This window comes from Falco rusticolus, chromosome 9 (genome assembly GCF_015220075.1).
Source record: "Falco rusticolus isolate bFalRus1 chromosome 9, bFalRus1.pri, whole genome shotgun sequence".
Classification (NCBI taxonomy): Eukaryota; Metazoa; Chordata; class Aves; order Falconiformes; family Falconidae; genus Falco; species Falco rusticolus.
The window spans coordinates 49,500,897-49,519,041 of NC_051195.1; the positions used below are offsets into that span (position 1 = coordinate 49,500,897).

Below are 18,145 nucleotides of genomic sequence, written 5' to 3' on the forward strand. Positions count from 1 at the left end.
CATGGCCTCCTATGCATGAAGTACTGCAAGGTCTGACCTACAGCAAACGTCTAGATTGAGGGCAACGACTTCCAAGTTACAAAACAACATCTCCGCAGGGACAGACAAGTAATTACCAAGAATCTCATTAAATAAGGTGCTGCGTGTTTGAAACAACAGTTCACAGAACAGAGTCTCTTGGGGAAATCTTCTGCCTCTTTACAAGAAGCTCAGTTCACACAAACACATGACTCAGCACAAACACTAGTTTCTGAGACTGGATTGAAACAAGCGGCATCTGAAAAAGCCTGTACAAGGGAGTGGCTTGCAAGCCCTGCTCCTAACCTGCGTAAGCTGAGAGTCCATCATCTGGGAGGCTCCCATACCAGCCGCCTGGTTTATCTGGCCTTCATAAACCAGTGTCTGGCTTCCGTTCATGGGCTGATAGGGTGACCCAGACTGGGTTTTCACCACCTCCAAGGGCTGCATGCCTGGGAAGGCGGAATACGGAGGCTTCAGAGCAGTGCCTCCTGTCAGGACCATGGTGCTGGGTTGAGACAGACTGGGGTGCATATACACCTGAGACCTGGAGAAGAAAAACATGCTCAAGTCATTACACACAAAACCTTTGGAGGCTATACACAAGTACCCGCTGGCAAACCATATCTGGACTGCAATCAGCAAGCAGTTCTCAGACACAACTAAACTGACAGCTTAGAAATAAGCTGTGATGCCACTTTTCATTTTAGTTACACTGTTTTTTACTTCCACTTCTAAGCCCTTGCAACCATGCCCTTTGTTGCAGGCATATTCAACAGAATGACACTGTCTCCTATCCAAAGTTTATGTTTCAGTATCCTGCACAACAAGCTCTGGTTTGGTAGTTAAGGGAAGTCTGCAGCAGTTTTGCAAAGCAGAAAAGAATCAGAAATTAAAGATTCAAATGGCTGTAACAAAAAGTGTTTTTTTAAACCTCAGTGTCTATGGTTTTGAGGCCTTGGAGGATGACTTCTGGTCATTCACTCTCATCTCATGCAGGAAAGGGGGTACAGAGTATGATTCCCACAGCCAGCCTAACTCTGAAGTGGATTGTCTCAATCCTTCAGTTCTAGCGAGCAGTTCCTGTAGCCAAGCACTGCTGCTGTTACACTTGTGTTTGATTTTCTAATTTCAATTTTACAATTTTTTTCTCTAAAGTGCAGGCATTTATTTTGTTCTTATCAGTTTGTACCTAATAAAAAGAGGTATTTCATTTCTCTATCCAGGTACTTGGCTCTGATCAAACTGTCTCTTTATCTTCTCTCCAGTAGTAAACCAAGTGAGCTGTAAGCTCTGGATTTCTTACTAAGTTGGCTTGCCAGCCCACAAACCTCCTCCTTCTGCATCTTTCCCAAGATTTGCCTCCCTCTTTGACAGGGTAGGCAGTACAACTGAGAAACTTTGCAAGGGTGGTCTCTGCCATTGTCCTACAAAGAAACATGCTACAGAGAGCCTCATGTGCCCCGATTTCCTTGCTCTCCACCCCAACAGTGTTACTAGGGGAAGAGAAGACGAATGTGGAGTATCTGATCAATGTGCATCAGGAACGTAAGAGATCAGGCCACAAGGAAATGAGAAACTGGAAGCAGTTACCTGAAGGGCTGTATGGAGCTGTACATCTCCTGGGACTGGGAAACTGGCAGACCACCCCTCAGCCCAAGCTGAGCTTGGGCCTGTAATGATGTGTGGAGGGAAATGGGAATCTGTTGAGCAGCAGCAGCCTGCAGAAGAAATTAAGATGACTAAGAGTTACAAGAGGAGCCAGAATCTCTCCCAGGCTGTCAAAAATCCATGAGTCAATCTGCCATGACAATTACCTACACTGCACCTTTACCCAGCCCCTGCATCATTCCACTGAACAGCAGCACACTGGCAGGCACTGCATAGGCACCCAAGAGGGAAGACTGGATGGACATGAGAGGACCAACGTGCTCCACACACAGAACAGGCACTGACAATACCAGCTCTCATTTGCCTGCACTCTTACCTTCAAGAGGCTCTCCCCAATGCTATCAACATCCTATTTACTAAGGCTAGTGAAACTGCTCAGTATTGACTGGCTGCGGAATTTACTGGAAGTCAATTCACCTCACACCTACATCTCAGCATCTGTTTAACCCAAAGGCACTGATACAAAAGGGGGGAAAAAACTCTCTCAGTTCCCTCCCCTCAATTTCACTGCCTGTGACACCCACTGTGAAGCAGCATTCAAGGAACCTAAAGGGAGCCACATCCAAGCTCCTCTGGGCTATCAGAGAGATAAGTGACTCCTCATTTCTTAAATGCCACCCTGAAAACTCCTTGAGAAACCACTAGCTAGCTGTATTTCTCCCTTACCTGCTGGTAGCTTTGCTGCTGAGGTATCGTCTGAGGGACCAGGCGGGGCTGACTTGCAAACACATGGCCATCCAGATACAAGGGTGGAATATGGTTACCTAAATACCAGAAAAGGCAGGCTGTAAATGCAAAGAACAGGGGAGATACAGACACAGTACGCTGCAGAGACCTGCAAGTCAAGAGTCTTTCCTACCTCTCAGCAACCAGCTCAGCAAGTCAACAAAAACATAGTACCTGTTCAGAAGAGCCCGTAAAGATCCTAAGTCCACACACCAAAGCCAGCAGCCCACTTACAGTAGCTGGCTTGCTGAGAATGAATCATACCCTTCTGTAAAAGGCTAAATGTAAACCCACGTTTCCCACCTCCACAAAAAGAGTCAGAGACACTAACAGGTCAGGAATTGGTAAACCGGACTCCAAACTGTTCCTAAATGCCAGAAACCTGCTCTGCAGCCATCTCATCTTTGCAGCTAGGAGGGACAGAAAGAGCAAATATGGTGTTTGAGACCTTCACATAAGAGATCTGAAAGCCATATTCACCCCAAGGGTGGCACCAATTACAAAGTGCTGTGCCTCTCTTGTGGTTCTCTGCAGATCTGAACCACAGGATCTACAAGGAAACTTAGGGTGGGTGGGGAACAAAATCACCTGACTTGGAACAATCTGTTTTCCAAATAGAAACTAGTAACAGAATCACTGCAGTGCTCCACTCACTACCACTTCTGCCCAGCATATTCCACTCCATTCTTGAAACGAGGAATAAGAGGTGTAATGCATGCATGAGAGGTTCTTTGGGACCCAGGATCAGAGTATCCACATACATTTCCTCTTTCCAGATGCTCTCCCTAATTATACATACTACCTACCATGACTCTGCTTAAGCTTTTCCCCTAACTCAGGGACAGCAACACCTTCCCACCTCCCGGAGTTCTGCAAACTATAATAAGCAAGTTGTTATTACATACAAAGAGCAGAAGGTGCTCAAAACCTGTGACTTAAATAGAAAAACGAGCAGAGCAATGGTTGACACTGGACTCCTGAAGTCTCTCAGCCACAGGTTTCTTCACTTCCCTTCTGTTCTACTGAGCACACAGCGAAGGGTAAGCAGGATCTATTGAGACATCACAGAGACTTGTCGCTACAAAGGGAAAGTCAGCCCTGTGCTAAGCTTATACCAGTCACACTCATGTAATATTCTTCAAAGTAGGGAAAGGGTCCCTGTGTCTTCACTGAATTGTTGTTAGCACTCCATTAAATACCAGCCAGGGAGTTACTTCACAGGGAAGCTCTTCTCACCACTCTTAACTAGTAGAATCAGAGGATGACTCCTAGATACCAACCAGACAATACAAATACTGTTGCCATGGTTTGCAGGTACCTGGAATAGATGCAGAAGGTGCTACAGATGCCACAGGCATAGGAGGCATTGAAACTCCACCAAAAGAGCTGTAGCTGACACCGTTGGAAGCTCCAACACTGGAAGGAGGCTGGATGCCTGAGCCTGCACCTCCTGGCGAGTTCTGTTCTGGCAAACTAGGAGAGTTTTCCCAAGCTTTACGAGCAGACTCCATCTATGGAAATTAAGGACAATAACTACAGACAGTTCAAATGGGGAGGACAACAATGAAGCCTAGCATTGCTCACCTATGACATATTAGTTCAAATTCAAGGTAGTCTAGCCACAGTGCAAAGCTGGCAGGTTTCTGGTCAAGCGGTTTCACGCCAATTTCCAATGGGCAAGCACCCTTCACAAAGAGTCAACCTCCCTTGGAATGTGCTGAGCTTTTCGGCTTTGGGCTGCCGGTGTTTTCTGTTTTGGTTTATTCTGGCTTGCTTTTTTGTTGTTGATGTTTGCATGTTTCATTCTTAGTTTTAGTTTGGGTTTTTCTTCCTTCTTTTTTAAACTACCAGGCACCTAGGATCCCCAGCCATCCTACCCAGCTACTGAAATAATAGGAAAAGCTCTCATGCACTTGTTCTACAATTGGCAAAGAATTCAGCATCCAGGACTGTTGAAACACGTGCCCTTCCACCCACGCTGAACAGCATATATGCACAACTTTTACAGAAGCTAATTAAAGATTTAACAGTACCTAACAAAATGCTCTAGGAAAGCTCTCTCCACCCTCACTAAACTCTGGCCATGGAGACATGGGATCCACACCAGGACACATGCCAGCTTGCTTACCTTAAGAGTAAGGTCTGCAGTGGGGAAGGACATTGGGTTCAGGCCAATGCACCGCTGGAGGTGGTGGTCTCTTCGCAGAATGGGAATGGACTGTGTTAACCCTGCCTGAGGGGAGATTTGTAAATGGTCAATACTTTATAAACTCTTACAGGAATATCATGAGCTACCAAGGCTGACAGAGCCTCAGCTGGCAGCTCTAGTAAGTACACTTCAAAGGATTCAATCCCCAGTGGCAGTGCATGAGTTAAGCACCATATTAAACTGTGATCCATTCCACTGTTGGAACAAACGAAGCTTTGGTTATGTGCAATGACACCCTCTTATGTCAAGTTGCACCAGCTTCCAGTTAAAACATTGATATGATCCAGTAACTTCAATTTGCAGAAGAGTTCCTCCTCCTGTCCCATGTTTGGAATCTACCTAAATTTCAGACACAACCTGTTTCTGAAAGAGCACTTCTGATAAGAAACACCCTTTAAGATAAACCTCGAAAATCAAACAGCCTACAAAGCTGAAGACATTTCAAAAGAAGCTTTACAAGTTTCTTACATTGCTGTCCACAGCTGAGCTACCAGCTGGGTTTCAGTGTGCTCGCTCTTTCTACGTATGATAATGAAATACCCAGATGGCTGGAATAAGCTGGGAAACCTCCAGAAGGGCCTGACTAACAAGTTACAGTTCTCTGTCTTGCTGTGCCAGATGAGACCTCCCGAGGAAGCTGGCAACCCAGGCCTGAAAACACCACTATCTGCATCACGTCCATTACCAGCACTCTCTTGTGTCTCAGGGGAGGAGACTGGTGATCTCAGAGACCTGCACTACCTCTTGCTTTACACAGGTCACAACAATAATGGAGTTGCTCTCTATATCACTTCTGAGCCAGTGATGCTCATTTTATGAAGGTACCTTGAGGGCACAGTTTTCCATTACGGATTTTAGTCATGTGTGCTGCCTAAGCATTAAGTGTGAACTCAACTGCAAAGAAATATGCTTGGTCTCTTTGGAAGCACCTGAGGTTTAACTAAGGAGTATCTCCAGTGAATCAATGCAGAGGAAAACAAGAAATACTTACATTACTGGCCAAGGCATCCTGCAATTTGGTGACAGGGTTAGCTGCAGTACCAGAAGCAGAACCAGGTGGCAAGCTGAAGTCAGAGTCCTGAAAAAGCAAAACACACAAAATTCAAATCCAGGGCCAAGGGCCACCCATCTGCTTCTCATGGTTAATGACTCTAGCCTCAATCATGACACTAGAAACTAAAGATTGTCCTCCAGTAAGCCTTGCTAGAAGAGAACAAAAAAAGACACTTCTCAGCACTCAGCAGCAGGCAACCCCCAGAGGCACACAAAGGCTTAGATGGCCATAGTTTTGTCCCTCACCTCTGTTACCACCCCAGCTGGTCCTTGGGACAGTATTTCCAGGAGGGTATTACGTGTTTGCCAAGACATCTTGAGTACCTGGTTTGCGTCAGTAATGAAATCTCAGGCAAATCTACAGCTGGAAGCTTCCTCTAAATAATACTTCTGCCTCAAACCACCTTTCATATCTCAACAAGCTCAAATCACCAAGAAGATAAAATTAAATTCAATCCTCACTTTAGGATTTACTCCAAATTCAATGGGTGGCACAGGAAGTACAGAATCCACGTGAATTTCCACCCCGTTAACAGGGGGAATATTCCCTTCCAGCCGTTCCGTTCCCTCCGAACCCTTTCTGTTTTTCAGGGAGCGTTCGTTGCCGATTGGTCCAGGCTTGTGTTCCTTGTTCTGTCCTGAGCCTTGATCTGAATCCTTAACAGGAAAGCAGAGAGGCTGAGACACAAAGACTGAATAACCCAATCTCAAGCCTTAAAAATGCTATCAAGAACAACACAACCACTTCACAAGGTCTCTCACTATGTGCTCTGGCTTGGCTGCAAATCCAGATTACCTTTTTATCAGATTGCTTCTGCACTTGCTCCTTCTGGCAGTCAGGCTTTGGGTCCACCAGGCCAGCCCCATTCATCTCCTCTGGTTTGAGGGTGCCATATGGAGAACTGCGCTGAGAGGAGGTAGCGGAGGATTCCCGAGACTCCGCGCTCAAGTCAATGCCACTATCCCCCTGGCTGCCTTTAAAACCCTGCTATGCAAAGCACGAAATGTGTTAAAGCCCCGGACTTCGACCCAGCTCCACAGAGGAGGAAAAAAAATCCCAGAAAACAGCAAGACTATGTCCCCTTTTCAAATCACATTCTTGGTTAAGTGCAAAGGAGTTGGGCCTGACCTGCAGCATTCCTTGACTGCTGCTTCAGCTCTACGCAACCCTGAGACAGGTTAACCAATGCACCAACCGGACCATGGCTTTAGAATAAGGAAAAAGTGTCCCACATGGCAACTAGGCTGAGATCGCCAAACTCATTTCACTTGTGACCCAAACCAGATTTGAACTCTGGTCTCCAAAGGTGAAGCGTTCAGGAACCTCCTCTGCCCTCCCTGCATTAAGCATACAGCTACACACTGCTCACAGGCACGAGGTACACAAACATGACCTACAGGATCTCACCGACCTCGACCTAAGTGCTGCATCCACTTAGGAGCATAACCCTGGAATAGCTCTAACAAACAGTTACTCCAGATTTATACCCACGTGTAACACCAAGCAGCGCTTGGCCCTCTAAGTCAAGATTTAAGCAGCATCAAGCTCAAATTAGAACCGCAAAGTTTAAAATTGCACAAGCAGAGCTGAGTGTCGCTAAGCACAGATGGAGCAATGAGAAGCATAAGCCACCTACGTTAATATTTTATACACACTATACCTGAATGGCACATTAGGTGCCACTTACCTCAGTGGTGCTAGATTCAGTACCATTAAAGGTATTTACAGGCTTGCTCCAGGAATCACTGCCAGGAGACTGAACGGAAAGAGCTGGAAGAGAGGGCAGGGTTCAGCTGCTTGAAACACAGCTGTGAGCACACCTTGTACACCGTGCATGTTACATTATTACCTTTCCATTTCTAGAGATGACATAGGATATTTTCACCACCTCAGAAAGCTAGTGTTGCCCAGTCAGCTGAGACATGATGTAGCACAGAGAATACAGGGTATGGAGAGCAAGGGTAGAGAACAGGGAAGACATTTCTTAGGGAACATGACAACAACAGGAGGAAGAAAGGACAGAGACACAAGGGAGGCACTAGCTATTCAGTGCTAGAGGAAGAGAAAACAGAGGAAGGCAAGACATGACAATGGCTGAAGTAGACCCAGCCCAGCAGGCTAGAAAATGCTATGTGGTGGGATCTTGATGTCACACAAAGACTCAAGAATACATCAGGAGACTGGCATGGTCAACAACAGGAGGGATAGCTGAACAGTACAGCTTTGAACAGATGCTACCCCAGATGTCAGCTAGCACTCCTCCCACTTCCAGCATCAGACAAGAGAAGGTCATCTCCCCTTGAGCATAGACACCCCAACCTTCCTACACACACCAGAGGATTCCCCAGCTCTGTGAAAACGCTTCGGAACAAAGAGGCCCAAACTTACCAGGGCTGTTGCTCTCCCAGATCTCTGTGCCCAGGCTGTTTCCAGACACTGTTACATCACTTTGCTCCAAGCACAAGCTGTTCTGCTTCTTAGCAAATCGAGGAGGAATGCGAGACTGAAGGACACGGGCCTTAGCTGGTGCCTGAGAAAGAAAAGGCTCAGGCTGTAAGACCTGTCAGTGCACTCAGCTAGCACAGCCTGCTCCTAGCAAGTTCAAATTCTGGATTTCTAAATGCTGCAATGTGGAGAGCCCCCAACTCATGTAACAGAACCATACAAAGTAATTCTGACTCTTCCCCCGATCCTCCCCATCTTTTTTTCAATTAATGGACTCTGTGGCTACTGGGAGGTTCTCCCACTCTTAACAAGGCAATGAAAAAAGCTGCCTTTATATGTATTTTTTTCTTTGGGGGAGGTGAGGGAATAGGATACAAAGCAAAGCAAAATTAACACTACAACAGGCTTGCTCTGCACAATTCCTCTCCTTTACTCCAGCAGGATCAATTAATAATTTCACAATGCAGACATGGCTCTTCGGCAGAGCCAAGATCTAAATAGAAAGAGAAGCTTATCTCAAACTGCAAGACCTTTCCCACTGCATGTTCACACATTGTCTTCAACCTGATTTTAAAGATGCCAAGCAATCAGGCTTTTATAACTTTGCTTGCAAGACTCTCTGAACCTACCGCAAGCCCTCCCTGTCAGAAAGCAACGATGCTTTTCATTTGCATTTAGTCCTCCAGATTTCACTAAGTCTCCTCACATGTCAAAACATTCTCTTATCCCCCTAGAATTTGTAGTCTTCCAGCACACACAGACAAATGTCTCCTTCCTAAACGTTACTTAAATAAACTATCCATATTGCAGGCTTAAATCTTTTCTCGTAAACCAACTCCTTCATCCTATTACGAACACAAAATTGTCAGAGCTTCTTCAAGTGTGTTCATTTCTTTCTGGTCAGGTGGCCCAGACACAAACAGGACACCTCCAGCAGGGAAGCTACCACATCCTGTTCCAGCAATAACACACGGCTGACCCAGAGTGCAGAGGTCCTCCACTCACTGCTGCCCAACATCCCACCAACTACAGCCAGCAACCGGCTTAGTGAACCAAGTTGCCTTGGATGAGGATTCACTTTAGGAAACCTTCCTTAACTCACAATTAACAATTCTGCTAGAAAACAAGAGTCAGAAATCTAACAATCTTCTTCAAACCAATGGTCCCTGCCAATCAGAGCCACATTATGCTTCCAGGCCTAATACCGGATCTGTACTACTTCAGCCAACTGCATGTTTTTCTGCTCATTCTGAACATTTTTTGGGGGCTTGTGTGTCTGACTGCAGCCCAAACAATGTATCAAGTTAAGCTTTTTTTACCTCCCATTCCTCACCTGAGCAGCCTGCTCCTTCTTCCTTCGCTCCTCTTCCAGCAAACGACGCTGCTTTTTAGTTAGAACCTCAATAAAGCCTTCACCTGCCACAGAACCTACTTCGTTCTCTTCTGCTGTGTTCGACACTCTATTATCGATGATGGTACCTGAACAAAACATGTATGGGGAAAAACACAATGCATATATGTACATACATAAAGCTTTATAACTGCAAGGGTACAGTCCAAATAGGGTCCATGCTACAGGCAAACAAGCTCAGCCAGCAGCAGCACAGCTAAGCTTTGAAAGCTAAGCCATAGTAGTCTGCTGGCATCTATCAGTCACTTTACGCTGCAGGGCTCTGCTTTCCTCTGCCTCAAGATGAGCACACTCCAGCTGGGGAAGCTTGGGAACGTGAACCATGTGGTAACTCAGGTAACGTTAGGTGTAGTACCAATTGAAACAAACCTCACACCTTTCCAAATATTAGCAAGGACAAAGCAGGCACAGGTACTTTTGAAAACACACCCATAAGCTCTGGATGTAAAACCTCAGTTTTACAAATGGCAAAAAGCTGAGTCACAGCCTAATGCCAGTGGTTTCAGACATACTAATTCCTTGCCTCCCTGCCATGAGCTCAGACTCAATATTCCCCACTCCAGATGCTCTTTCAACCTCCTTCACACTACATAAGGTATTTTCGCCTTGAATTTTAACATTGTAGATAGAAATATGGAAATCTTCACCCTAAAAACCAGACTTTCTATAGAAGAAATATTAGAGACTGTCAGATCTGACTGAAAAAATGGGTTTAAAATTTAAGACCATCTTTGTCTTCCATGTTTTCCCTGTTTAGATACACTAGAATCTTCTTGTTTGTGTAAATAAATGGAAAAAAACTAACCTGGTATTTAAATTAACACTGGATTGAATCAATCTGGCTCAACATCAGCCACAACGTGTTACCCCTTTAAAGAAACAAACGAATGAAGAGACTCACTTCCATAACTCAGTTCAAACTGTGACAAGGCCTCTCCCTTCTCACTTGCTCTTTGGGAGGTGGATTTGGGCTCCTTCTCTGGCTTTTTACCCGGCCCCTCAGCACTCTCTGAGTTAGCATGGGAGGCCCTATCCAAGCTGTAAATGGAGTGGCTGCTCCCACCACTGGTGTTGCCAAGGCCCCCTCCTTCTTCTGGAGACCTAAAAGGAAGGAAGGGAAAGGAATTAGGTTTGTCACTAGAAGACGAGTAAAAGTAGCAAGAAGAAAACATATAGGCTCTATTTTCTTTACCAGTTTTCTAACTGCACCTCATCCTTTCCCAGCCTTTGCTCAACTGAAGTAGAGGTTAAATTCTAAGCACACAGCCCACTAAAAGGATGTTACTGGGGAAGTATGATGGAAACAGAACAGCACCTGTGTACTCATGAGTCAACCAACATACTGTCCCCACAAGAAAGCTAATACCCTGGCTTGCCCCTGCGAGGAGGGCTCTGTGCTTCTGTAGTGTTTTCTACCCTCCTCTGACACCACTCCAGTAACCTCCCTGCTCCTCTTCCAATTAACACACATTCCTTGACAAGCATCAGGTGAGGGGAAAGGAGATCGAGAGAGGCTGGTGACACTGAGGGGAAAAAAATAAAAATTCCCATTTTGTTTCTCCCAAAATTTTTTTGCCCATTTGACCACCACCCACACATCATTCCCAAGCGTTCAACTTACAAAAAAGGCTTGGTTGAAGGAGAGGCAGGGACAGAAGCTTCCTCCTTCCCTTACTTTCCCTTTCTACCTCCATGCATCTTTCCAGACATCAGCTCTCCTCTCCCTTATTCCTATATAAGCTACTATTAGGTACTATATCCAGGAGTTGGAGCAGATGGGTCACAAGAGGACAGAAAACAAAGAACAAGTTGCCTATTTATCGGTGCTTAAACCCAATACAGTGCAGCTGCACAAGACTTTTATCCTGTCCCTGTTAAAGGGTAACATGGGAGCTGTCAAGCTGCCCCAGGACCAATGCCCACCTAACCCAGTGTCCTGCTGAACATCAAATTTTTCACAAGACACTCGCAAAAGAATACTTAGTCCCTAGCGTCACGTTTGTCTAAAAATACTCCGAGGAAGAATTCCTCCCACCAGGCTAGGAACACATAGCACTGCTTGCCATTCATCAGCAGCCTCCGCTAAGGTCTAAGAAAATATGTGCTCAGGCAAAGCTAGGTCTGGCAATGTCACGCATCACTCACACCACAACCACCCTAGGGAGAATCCAGCTGCTCAACCTGCACAGCTCACAGGAACTTCTCCCAGGAAAACCCAACCCTCACTTCTGTGCTCGACTACATCCCACTGGGGACCCAAGACAGGAGAAGGACAATAGGTTTGGAGTTAAGGACCAGGATTCCCTCCACTATCTTTCACACCTCTAGTGAGAGGCAGTCCAGAGTGGAGCGCTGTCTCAGCCCAAAACTAAGGTAAAGAGCAGTGGCATGTGTCATGCCCACAGTGTCTCAGCAACCTCCACAAAGCTGGATTCCCAGCACAGGAGCAAAAGCATCAGTTGTAAAACAGACAATGATGAAACTCTTGGATGTCCTCAGGCTGGATAAACAGTACTGGAAGTAACCTGCACTAGATGAAAAGAAACACAGCCAACAGCTCTTCACCCACAGCCCAGCCCTTCACTCTTCTCCAATTATCTGCCTAGCAGATGACAGGCTGGTACATCAGAATGCAACTTTACCTTTTGCTTTTTATCAGTGTCCCGTTCTGCTGGCTCTCGTATCTGGAAGCTGCTCCTACACCAGTCCTGACAGACTGCTCTGCAAACCCTGCTGGCTCGGCCTTGCGGTTCTGCCGGTCGACAAGCGGCCTTTGGCTTGAGAAGCTCCTCTTCGCTAGCTCCCTCTTCTCTCCCAAGCTCGCACTCCCAAGGCCACCCTCCAGCTGGCCTTCACTCTCTGAAACGCCATCTCGCCTCTCCCGCCGCTCGCTGAAGTCACTGCTTTCAGATGCTGTCTCCCACTCTTCGTTGGCATGGTCTGATGAGTTCTGGTAGGACAGCTCAGGAGACCGTCTGCCCGAGATGCTGCTCTTCTCTGTGGCGCTCAGCTTGGGTCTCCCAGGCCACTGGCTGGGCAGCAGGTTGGGGCCTCCCTCCTCGGGGTTCCACTGGCCAACCGATTCCCTCTCTTGCCTGAGGCGCCTGAATCTTGGGGGCTTGTCTTGGCGGGGGGGACGCCGTCTCCTGAATGGTCTATTCTCTATGTTCTCCTGATCTGCTGAGTAATCCTCCTGGAAAAAGTGCCTTTTGTCATCCAGATGACTCTCATCAAAAACCCGGCTGGAGAAGGAATCCACGTGTTTATAAGAATCCTGAATGTAGTCCCTATCAGCCTGCTGCCTGCTCCCAAAAGTGTCCGACTGAGAGGTGTGGCTGTACTCCTGCCACCCTGCTCCCCCGCTCCTGCCTTGCCACTGGGTGGGCTCCTTACCCATGAAACCCCTTCGCCCATAGCCAGAGTTGCTCAGCCTTGGCGGCAGTGATCTCCCAAAAGCTCTCGGAGCCCTCATCTTCGGATCCAGACTACTGTGATCATCTGAATATATTTTGTTGGACCTCCAAGACTCTTTGAAGTCTCCCTTTTTCAAATCACTGTCGTCCCTGTCCAGCACAGAGCCTTCGTTGCTGTTTTCTGAGCCCCTCTGCCGGCGACGCTTGGGGAGCTCTTCGTATTCTGACCCTTCACTGTGCGTCTCGCTCGCAATCCGGCGCCTTGGCTTGCCTCTGGGGAAGTCCTCTGGCTGGTTGAACTCCCGAAGCCCTCGCCCTCGGCTGCTCCGCTGGTTGTTATAGACTCCCCGGCTGCCCACAACAGTACCTCGGCCTCTGAAAGTGAACTCTCTGAAGCCTCTCCCTCGCCCACGCCCTTGACCTCTCCCGCCAAAGGCTTGTTCCTCATCAATGAAGATCCAGTTGTTTCTTTTTGTGGGAGGGAGATCACCAGACTCTCTGGATAATTTGTTCTCCCAAGTTCTTTCTGCCTTCTCTTCCTCTTCCTCCTCCTCTTCTTCCTCCTGGGATTTCTCAGCCTCTCGGGCAAGGCTGGCTTGGGAAGAACCTTTGTCATCCAGCAGGTAACGTGTGGAGTTCAGTAAGGCTGCAGAATCATCTGACTCACTTTCTACTTTCTGAACAGCCGCCTTCTCCTTCAGCGGGCGCGAGGTGTCCTCTCCCTCTAGTTTAACCTTCTCCATCTCTTTCTCCTTCTCTTCTACCTTGAGGGCTTTCAGGACTGGTTTTTTAATCGGGCCTGATCGCCGTGTCCTCCCCATTTGCTCCTGGTGCTGACCACTGGTGTTCCGGTTCTCAGGAGCCCACTCTGTTGTTTCTTCAGTGGGCTGTTTGGTATTAGCTCCTTCTTTCTTCCATGGGTCAGCACTGAACGACTGCTCCTCCCTGGACACTTCTTCAGCAACTTCCGCTGCAGTCTCTGCAGGTTTCTGATGGTGGCTGATATCCCAGCCATTATATTCGGGCTTCTTCTCTGCTTGGATAAAATCAGGCTCTAGGGGTGAACACCTCAAGTTTGCATGGCGGTTGCCAGCAGGACACGTCTCCTGCACGGTCTCCTGATGATGAAACAAGAGATCTTGGCCTATCCTCTGAGAAGACAGGCAGCTGTCAAAGTCTGCTTGGGCCTTCTTGTCAAAAGCATTCAAGTATTCCTCCCCTCTGTCCTCAAAGAGATCTCGCTGGGTGCTCAGAGTCTCTGGCCTTCCAGGAGAAGCTGAGTAACTGTCATTCCTGAGAAGGAAACAAACAAGAAAGTCACCTAATGCAAAGCACAGCATGTCTCGAAGGGCCCAGGCTGGGCACAAGAGGTGGAAACAAATAAATAAATTGGGGTTTGTTCTAAATCATGAGGCAATGGGCCTATAATTACCTGAATGATGGGCAGATATGCTGTGGCCCCAGGCTGTACTGCCTGGTTTGTCAAATCAATGGATGACAAAGAAAGCAGTTCCTATGACGGGCAGCAAACTTAAGAAATAAAGGCAGATTCAGCCTCCAACATATGTGGAGATCTGAAAACAACGAATTGGTTTCAGGTAGTCCCAAAGAATTAGGAGACAAACTAGAATGTATCAGGATTTTTGACTCACTGTCTTCTGTACCTACCCACGTAGGTGACAAGTGCCTCTCTCCTACCAAACAGTCTCCAAGCTGGTCAGCCTCGACTGGCATCAGTCGATACAAAAACTCTGACTAGCTCAGTCTGTAAGCACCTCCACAACATAAACGCTCAACAGCATAAGGATGCTACCAGATCAGTACCTTGGCCTGTTCAGAGATATCTTTAGGGTCAACTCTACACCTGCTTTTCAGGAGGAGGTGACTTATGGTAGCACCTCCCATCACAGCACGCATGACAGGGGAGTTCTGCACTCACCTGGCATGCAGCCCCTCCATGGTCATGTTATCAGCCTGTTTTTGATGTGACAGGGAGTACCCTTTGCTCTGCAGAGATGCGTAGCTCTCCTGGCCCCACACTGGCACAGGGTCCAAAGGAACAGTTTTCCTTTCTGCCTGACAATTCTGATCTTCAGACCGACAGCTGCTCCCACCGATGGAATCCTGCTGAATCATGGGCTTCATAATTCCTGGTCACGACAAGAGTTCATACCATTAAACGCTAGGATCTCATAGCCAAGAAGAATTAACAACCCACAGCTAGCTTGACTCTCCTTCCTTCCAGGGCAGCAGGTGACTGCAGCCATGGAAACCTTTCTGGTAGCAGGAAGCCTGTGCTTGGGAGAAACACCAGGAGTGATACAGAGGTGATGCAGCTTTCGGAGCCCAGCCTGCACAGAACACTCACACCATCGCTAGCTTGGAAGCAAGCAGGTGTTTGAAAACAATCTCCTACAAACTCAAGGGAATTATTTATACACCCTGATGTTCATATTCATACCTCTGAAAATCAGTAACAAGGTAGAAAGGTGCTAGGAGCACACAGCTCAGGAACTACAGGATTTCTCCATCACATTTCTTGAAGGGAGTCTATTAAAGTTTCCCATGATTACAGTAACTCTCAAAGTGATCCTTCTCCTCCAAGGGACAAGATCTGCTTTTACATTCACTAAGGCTCCCAGGCTGTTAGGGGAGATCTCCCCTTGCAGTGCAGGGGATGGACAGGCAGGTGACCTCCCTCCCAACCTCCTCTGTTCCCTCACCAGTTCTCACTGCAACCAACTGTCATCCCTAGAGAAGGCCAATCACAGCCAGCAAACCCTGGACAGAGGTTAAGATGGGTGAAGCACAGCAGCTTTCCAGATATGGGCTAAATCAACAGCCACGATAAAGGGAAACACTGAAAACACCTTACCTGAAGGGTGAAGAGCTGAAGGGTAGAAATCCACAGGGGTGCGACTCTGGGCCATGCGAGGGTCCATGTAAGAGGGCATCATCATCCAGCGAGGATCAAAGCCAAGCATCTGGGGGTGCGGTGGGTAGAATGTCCGTTGGGGATGGGAATGGGATGGGGGAGGATAGACTTGCTGCTGCTGCCAGTGCTGCATCTTGTAGAGCTGCTCCTGCAGGGAAGAGGATGGGCTGTTTGACATGAACGGTCATGGTGCCAGGAATCACGCTCACAAACTGACCAGCCAAAGGAAACCATATTCCATGTATTAAAGGCTAAGAACAGATCAGATGGGAGGGCAGAGCAGATAAGGAGATAAGCAGATAATTCACTACCAACTGGGAACGTGGTAGTTGTCATTACTCTCTAAATACCCAGAACAGCAAGAATATGTTGCAGTCCGAATATCACACCACTATGGGCCAGACTAGGCAGTGAAATGCAAGGGCATCAGCTTCAAGACTGGAGTTTGCATTTACTGATGCTTCCATGGGACACAGGACAGCTTCCTGTCAAACACAATTTCCTAACTGGAACCAAATACTTCAGAAGATGTTGCTCCTTGGAGGAAATGCAATTATAAGTTGTTTAGTGTGCATATGCATTAGTTCTATTCACGTTAGCTGAGCAGATTAGATAAGAACAACCTAAACTCAATTAAGAAAGCTATTAATGTCTTACAGTATTTCCTGTGCAGGCTCCAGAGATGGGTGGACCCTTTAGGGCTGTTTCCCACCTCCAACGTGGCCAGTCCACCTTTGTTTAGCTGAGGACTGTCATGACGTTAATTTGATTTGACATTTAACTTTTGCTAAAGGTCCAAGGACCACCTGTATTTGAAGGAGGTTTTGTGTACCAAAAAAAGCTTTCAAAAGGTAAACAGCTTCAATTAATATAGAATACATCTATTTACCTGTCAATCTTTCCACCACCTTTTACTAAGCTTACAACAGTGTCAGATACTGTAACTGTTTATAAAAAAGCCAATCCCCTACTGCAGAGCAAGAGAGATACCCTTAAATCTGAACCTGACATATCATTGCAGCAAGAGAGAAACTCCGATAAATGCAAAGATCATATCTGAATTATCTAGTGCTCCAAATGATACAAAGACTATTTTTTATTCTGTTCTTTTCATGGAACCGTTGCTACCAAAGCAGCAACACAAGCCAGTCAAAATACACACTGCCTCATACATACTAACGACAGAGAGGGTCAGAGGAAATAAAATTAAAATTTCATGTTGTTCCAGTAGCAATGATCTGTGGTATTATTAGCATGGCAGCAAAGACGTCCAATTCTTTTTAGTTTAAGAGCATCTCTTTTGAAGAGTAACATTAGCAGCGCTTGCTGCTGTATGTTTGAATCATGAAAATGTCAACTGCCCAGCAACAAGCACAGGGGAACATCCATAAAGGAGCAATTACTGAGCTTCCAAGCAAAAGCCAAACATGAGCTCTTCACTAAGGTTTGCAGCAGCATTGATTATACCTCATTTCAAGTAGTTATTCTATGAAGAATGGCAATTAACTTTGCATTATCTCAAGCCTAAATATTCTGTCCCTTGGTTTGACTCGGCTGCCCTAAGGAGGCTCACTGCATCTCAAAGATGAGCTGAACAACATGCACGGCGCATACAGCACTGTAAGGCTGGGCAAAATGCAAGACATACAAAGCAGTGCAGGCTGTCTCAGAACTCCAAAGGTTTTCCTTTCCCTTGGCCTGTATATTCAAATCCCCATCACTGCAGCAGTGTTGAAGAACAGCAGCTCTCCTCTTGTACCAGGGAATAAGAACCAATGTCCACCAAGTTCACTGCCAGCCAAAGGCATGAGAGACTTCACTGGAGCAGGCCTACAGCAAGCACCAAGCTAGCCACTGCTACTCTCCTGACTCTGGATGTGGGAAGGGGAACACCCCCAGCTTCCCCTGCAGACACATTTGCAAACCAGGGCTCTGCTACAAACCACAGTCCTAGGATTTCACATTGCCAGGAGACACCCAGACAACTGGGCAAGACAAGTCAACGTTTCTGACGGCAGCGTCTAGTTTCTTCCCAGGCAAGTGACAAACCTGGCTTGCCCACACCTCGCCCCAGACACAGAAAGCCCCAACCGCAATAGCTGCTGCACCACAGGGTGTGCATAAAATTCACATAATCTCACAAAAGCCCTTTCACCCCTGTCAGACAGGATGCACCTGCAATCAAAAGTACTGAAAAAGGCCAGGGTAAAACCCCCATGCATCAACTCCCAGCCTAAAGACAGTTGGTTAGTTAGTGCTGATG

At 46.9% G+C, this 18,145-nt stretch overlaps 1 protein-coding gene and 1 non-coding gene across 16 annotated transcripts in view; both read right to left on the reverse strand.

Moving 5' to 3' along the window:
• PRRC2B (proline rich coiled-coil 2B) overlaps positions 1-18,145 on the reverse strand; it is a 53,117-nt gene that overhangs the window by 8,127 nt on the left and 26,845 nt on the right. For 10 of the 15 annotated variants that reach the window (XR_005106036.1, XR_005106037.1, XM_037398964.1 and 7 more), the window contains exons 14-28: positions 15,823-16,030; positions 14,887-15,097; positions 12,177-14,240; positions 10,436-10,635; positions 9,457-9,602; positions 8,067-8,208; positions 7,366-7,448; positions 6,474-6,665; positions 6,140-6,334; positions 5,616-5,702; positions 4,544-4,648; positions 3,734-3,926; positions 2,356-2,453; positions 1,612-1,739; positions 325-565 (exon numbers count right to left, since the gene is read on the reverse strand). Coding sequence is in view for 13 of the 15 variants with exons in the window: in XM_037398964.1 (XP_037254861.1) it covers positions 325-565; positions 1,612-1,739; positions 2,356-2,453; positions 3,734-3,926; positions 4,544-4,648; positions 5,616-5,702; positions 6,140-6,334; positions 6,474-6,665; positions 7,366-7,448; positions 8,067-8,208; positions 9,457-9,602; positions 10,436-10,635; positions 12,177-14,240; positions 14,887-15,097; positions 15,823-16,030 (4,293 nt within the window). In the remaining 2 variants the exon portion in view is untranslated. The remainder of the gene's footprint in view (positions 1-324; positions 566-1,611; positions 1,740-2,355; positions 2,454-3,733; positions 3,927-4,543; positions 4,649-5,615; positions 5,703-6,139; positions 6,335-6,473; positions 6,666-7,365; positions 7,449-8,066; positions 8,209-9,456; positions 9,603-10,435; positions 10,636-12,176; positions 14,241-14,886; positions 15,098-15,822; positions 16,031-18,145) is intronic. The other 5 variants (XM_037398967.1, XM_037398965.1, XM_037398971.1 and 2 more) reach the window with 2 other exon arrangements.
• Positions 3,399-3,486, reverse strand: LOC119154185. The gene has a single exon (XR_005106360.1). It is a non-coding gene; the product is annotated as a small nucleolar RNA SNORD62 (small nucleolar RNA).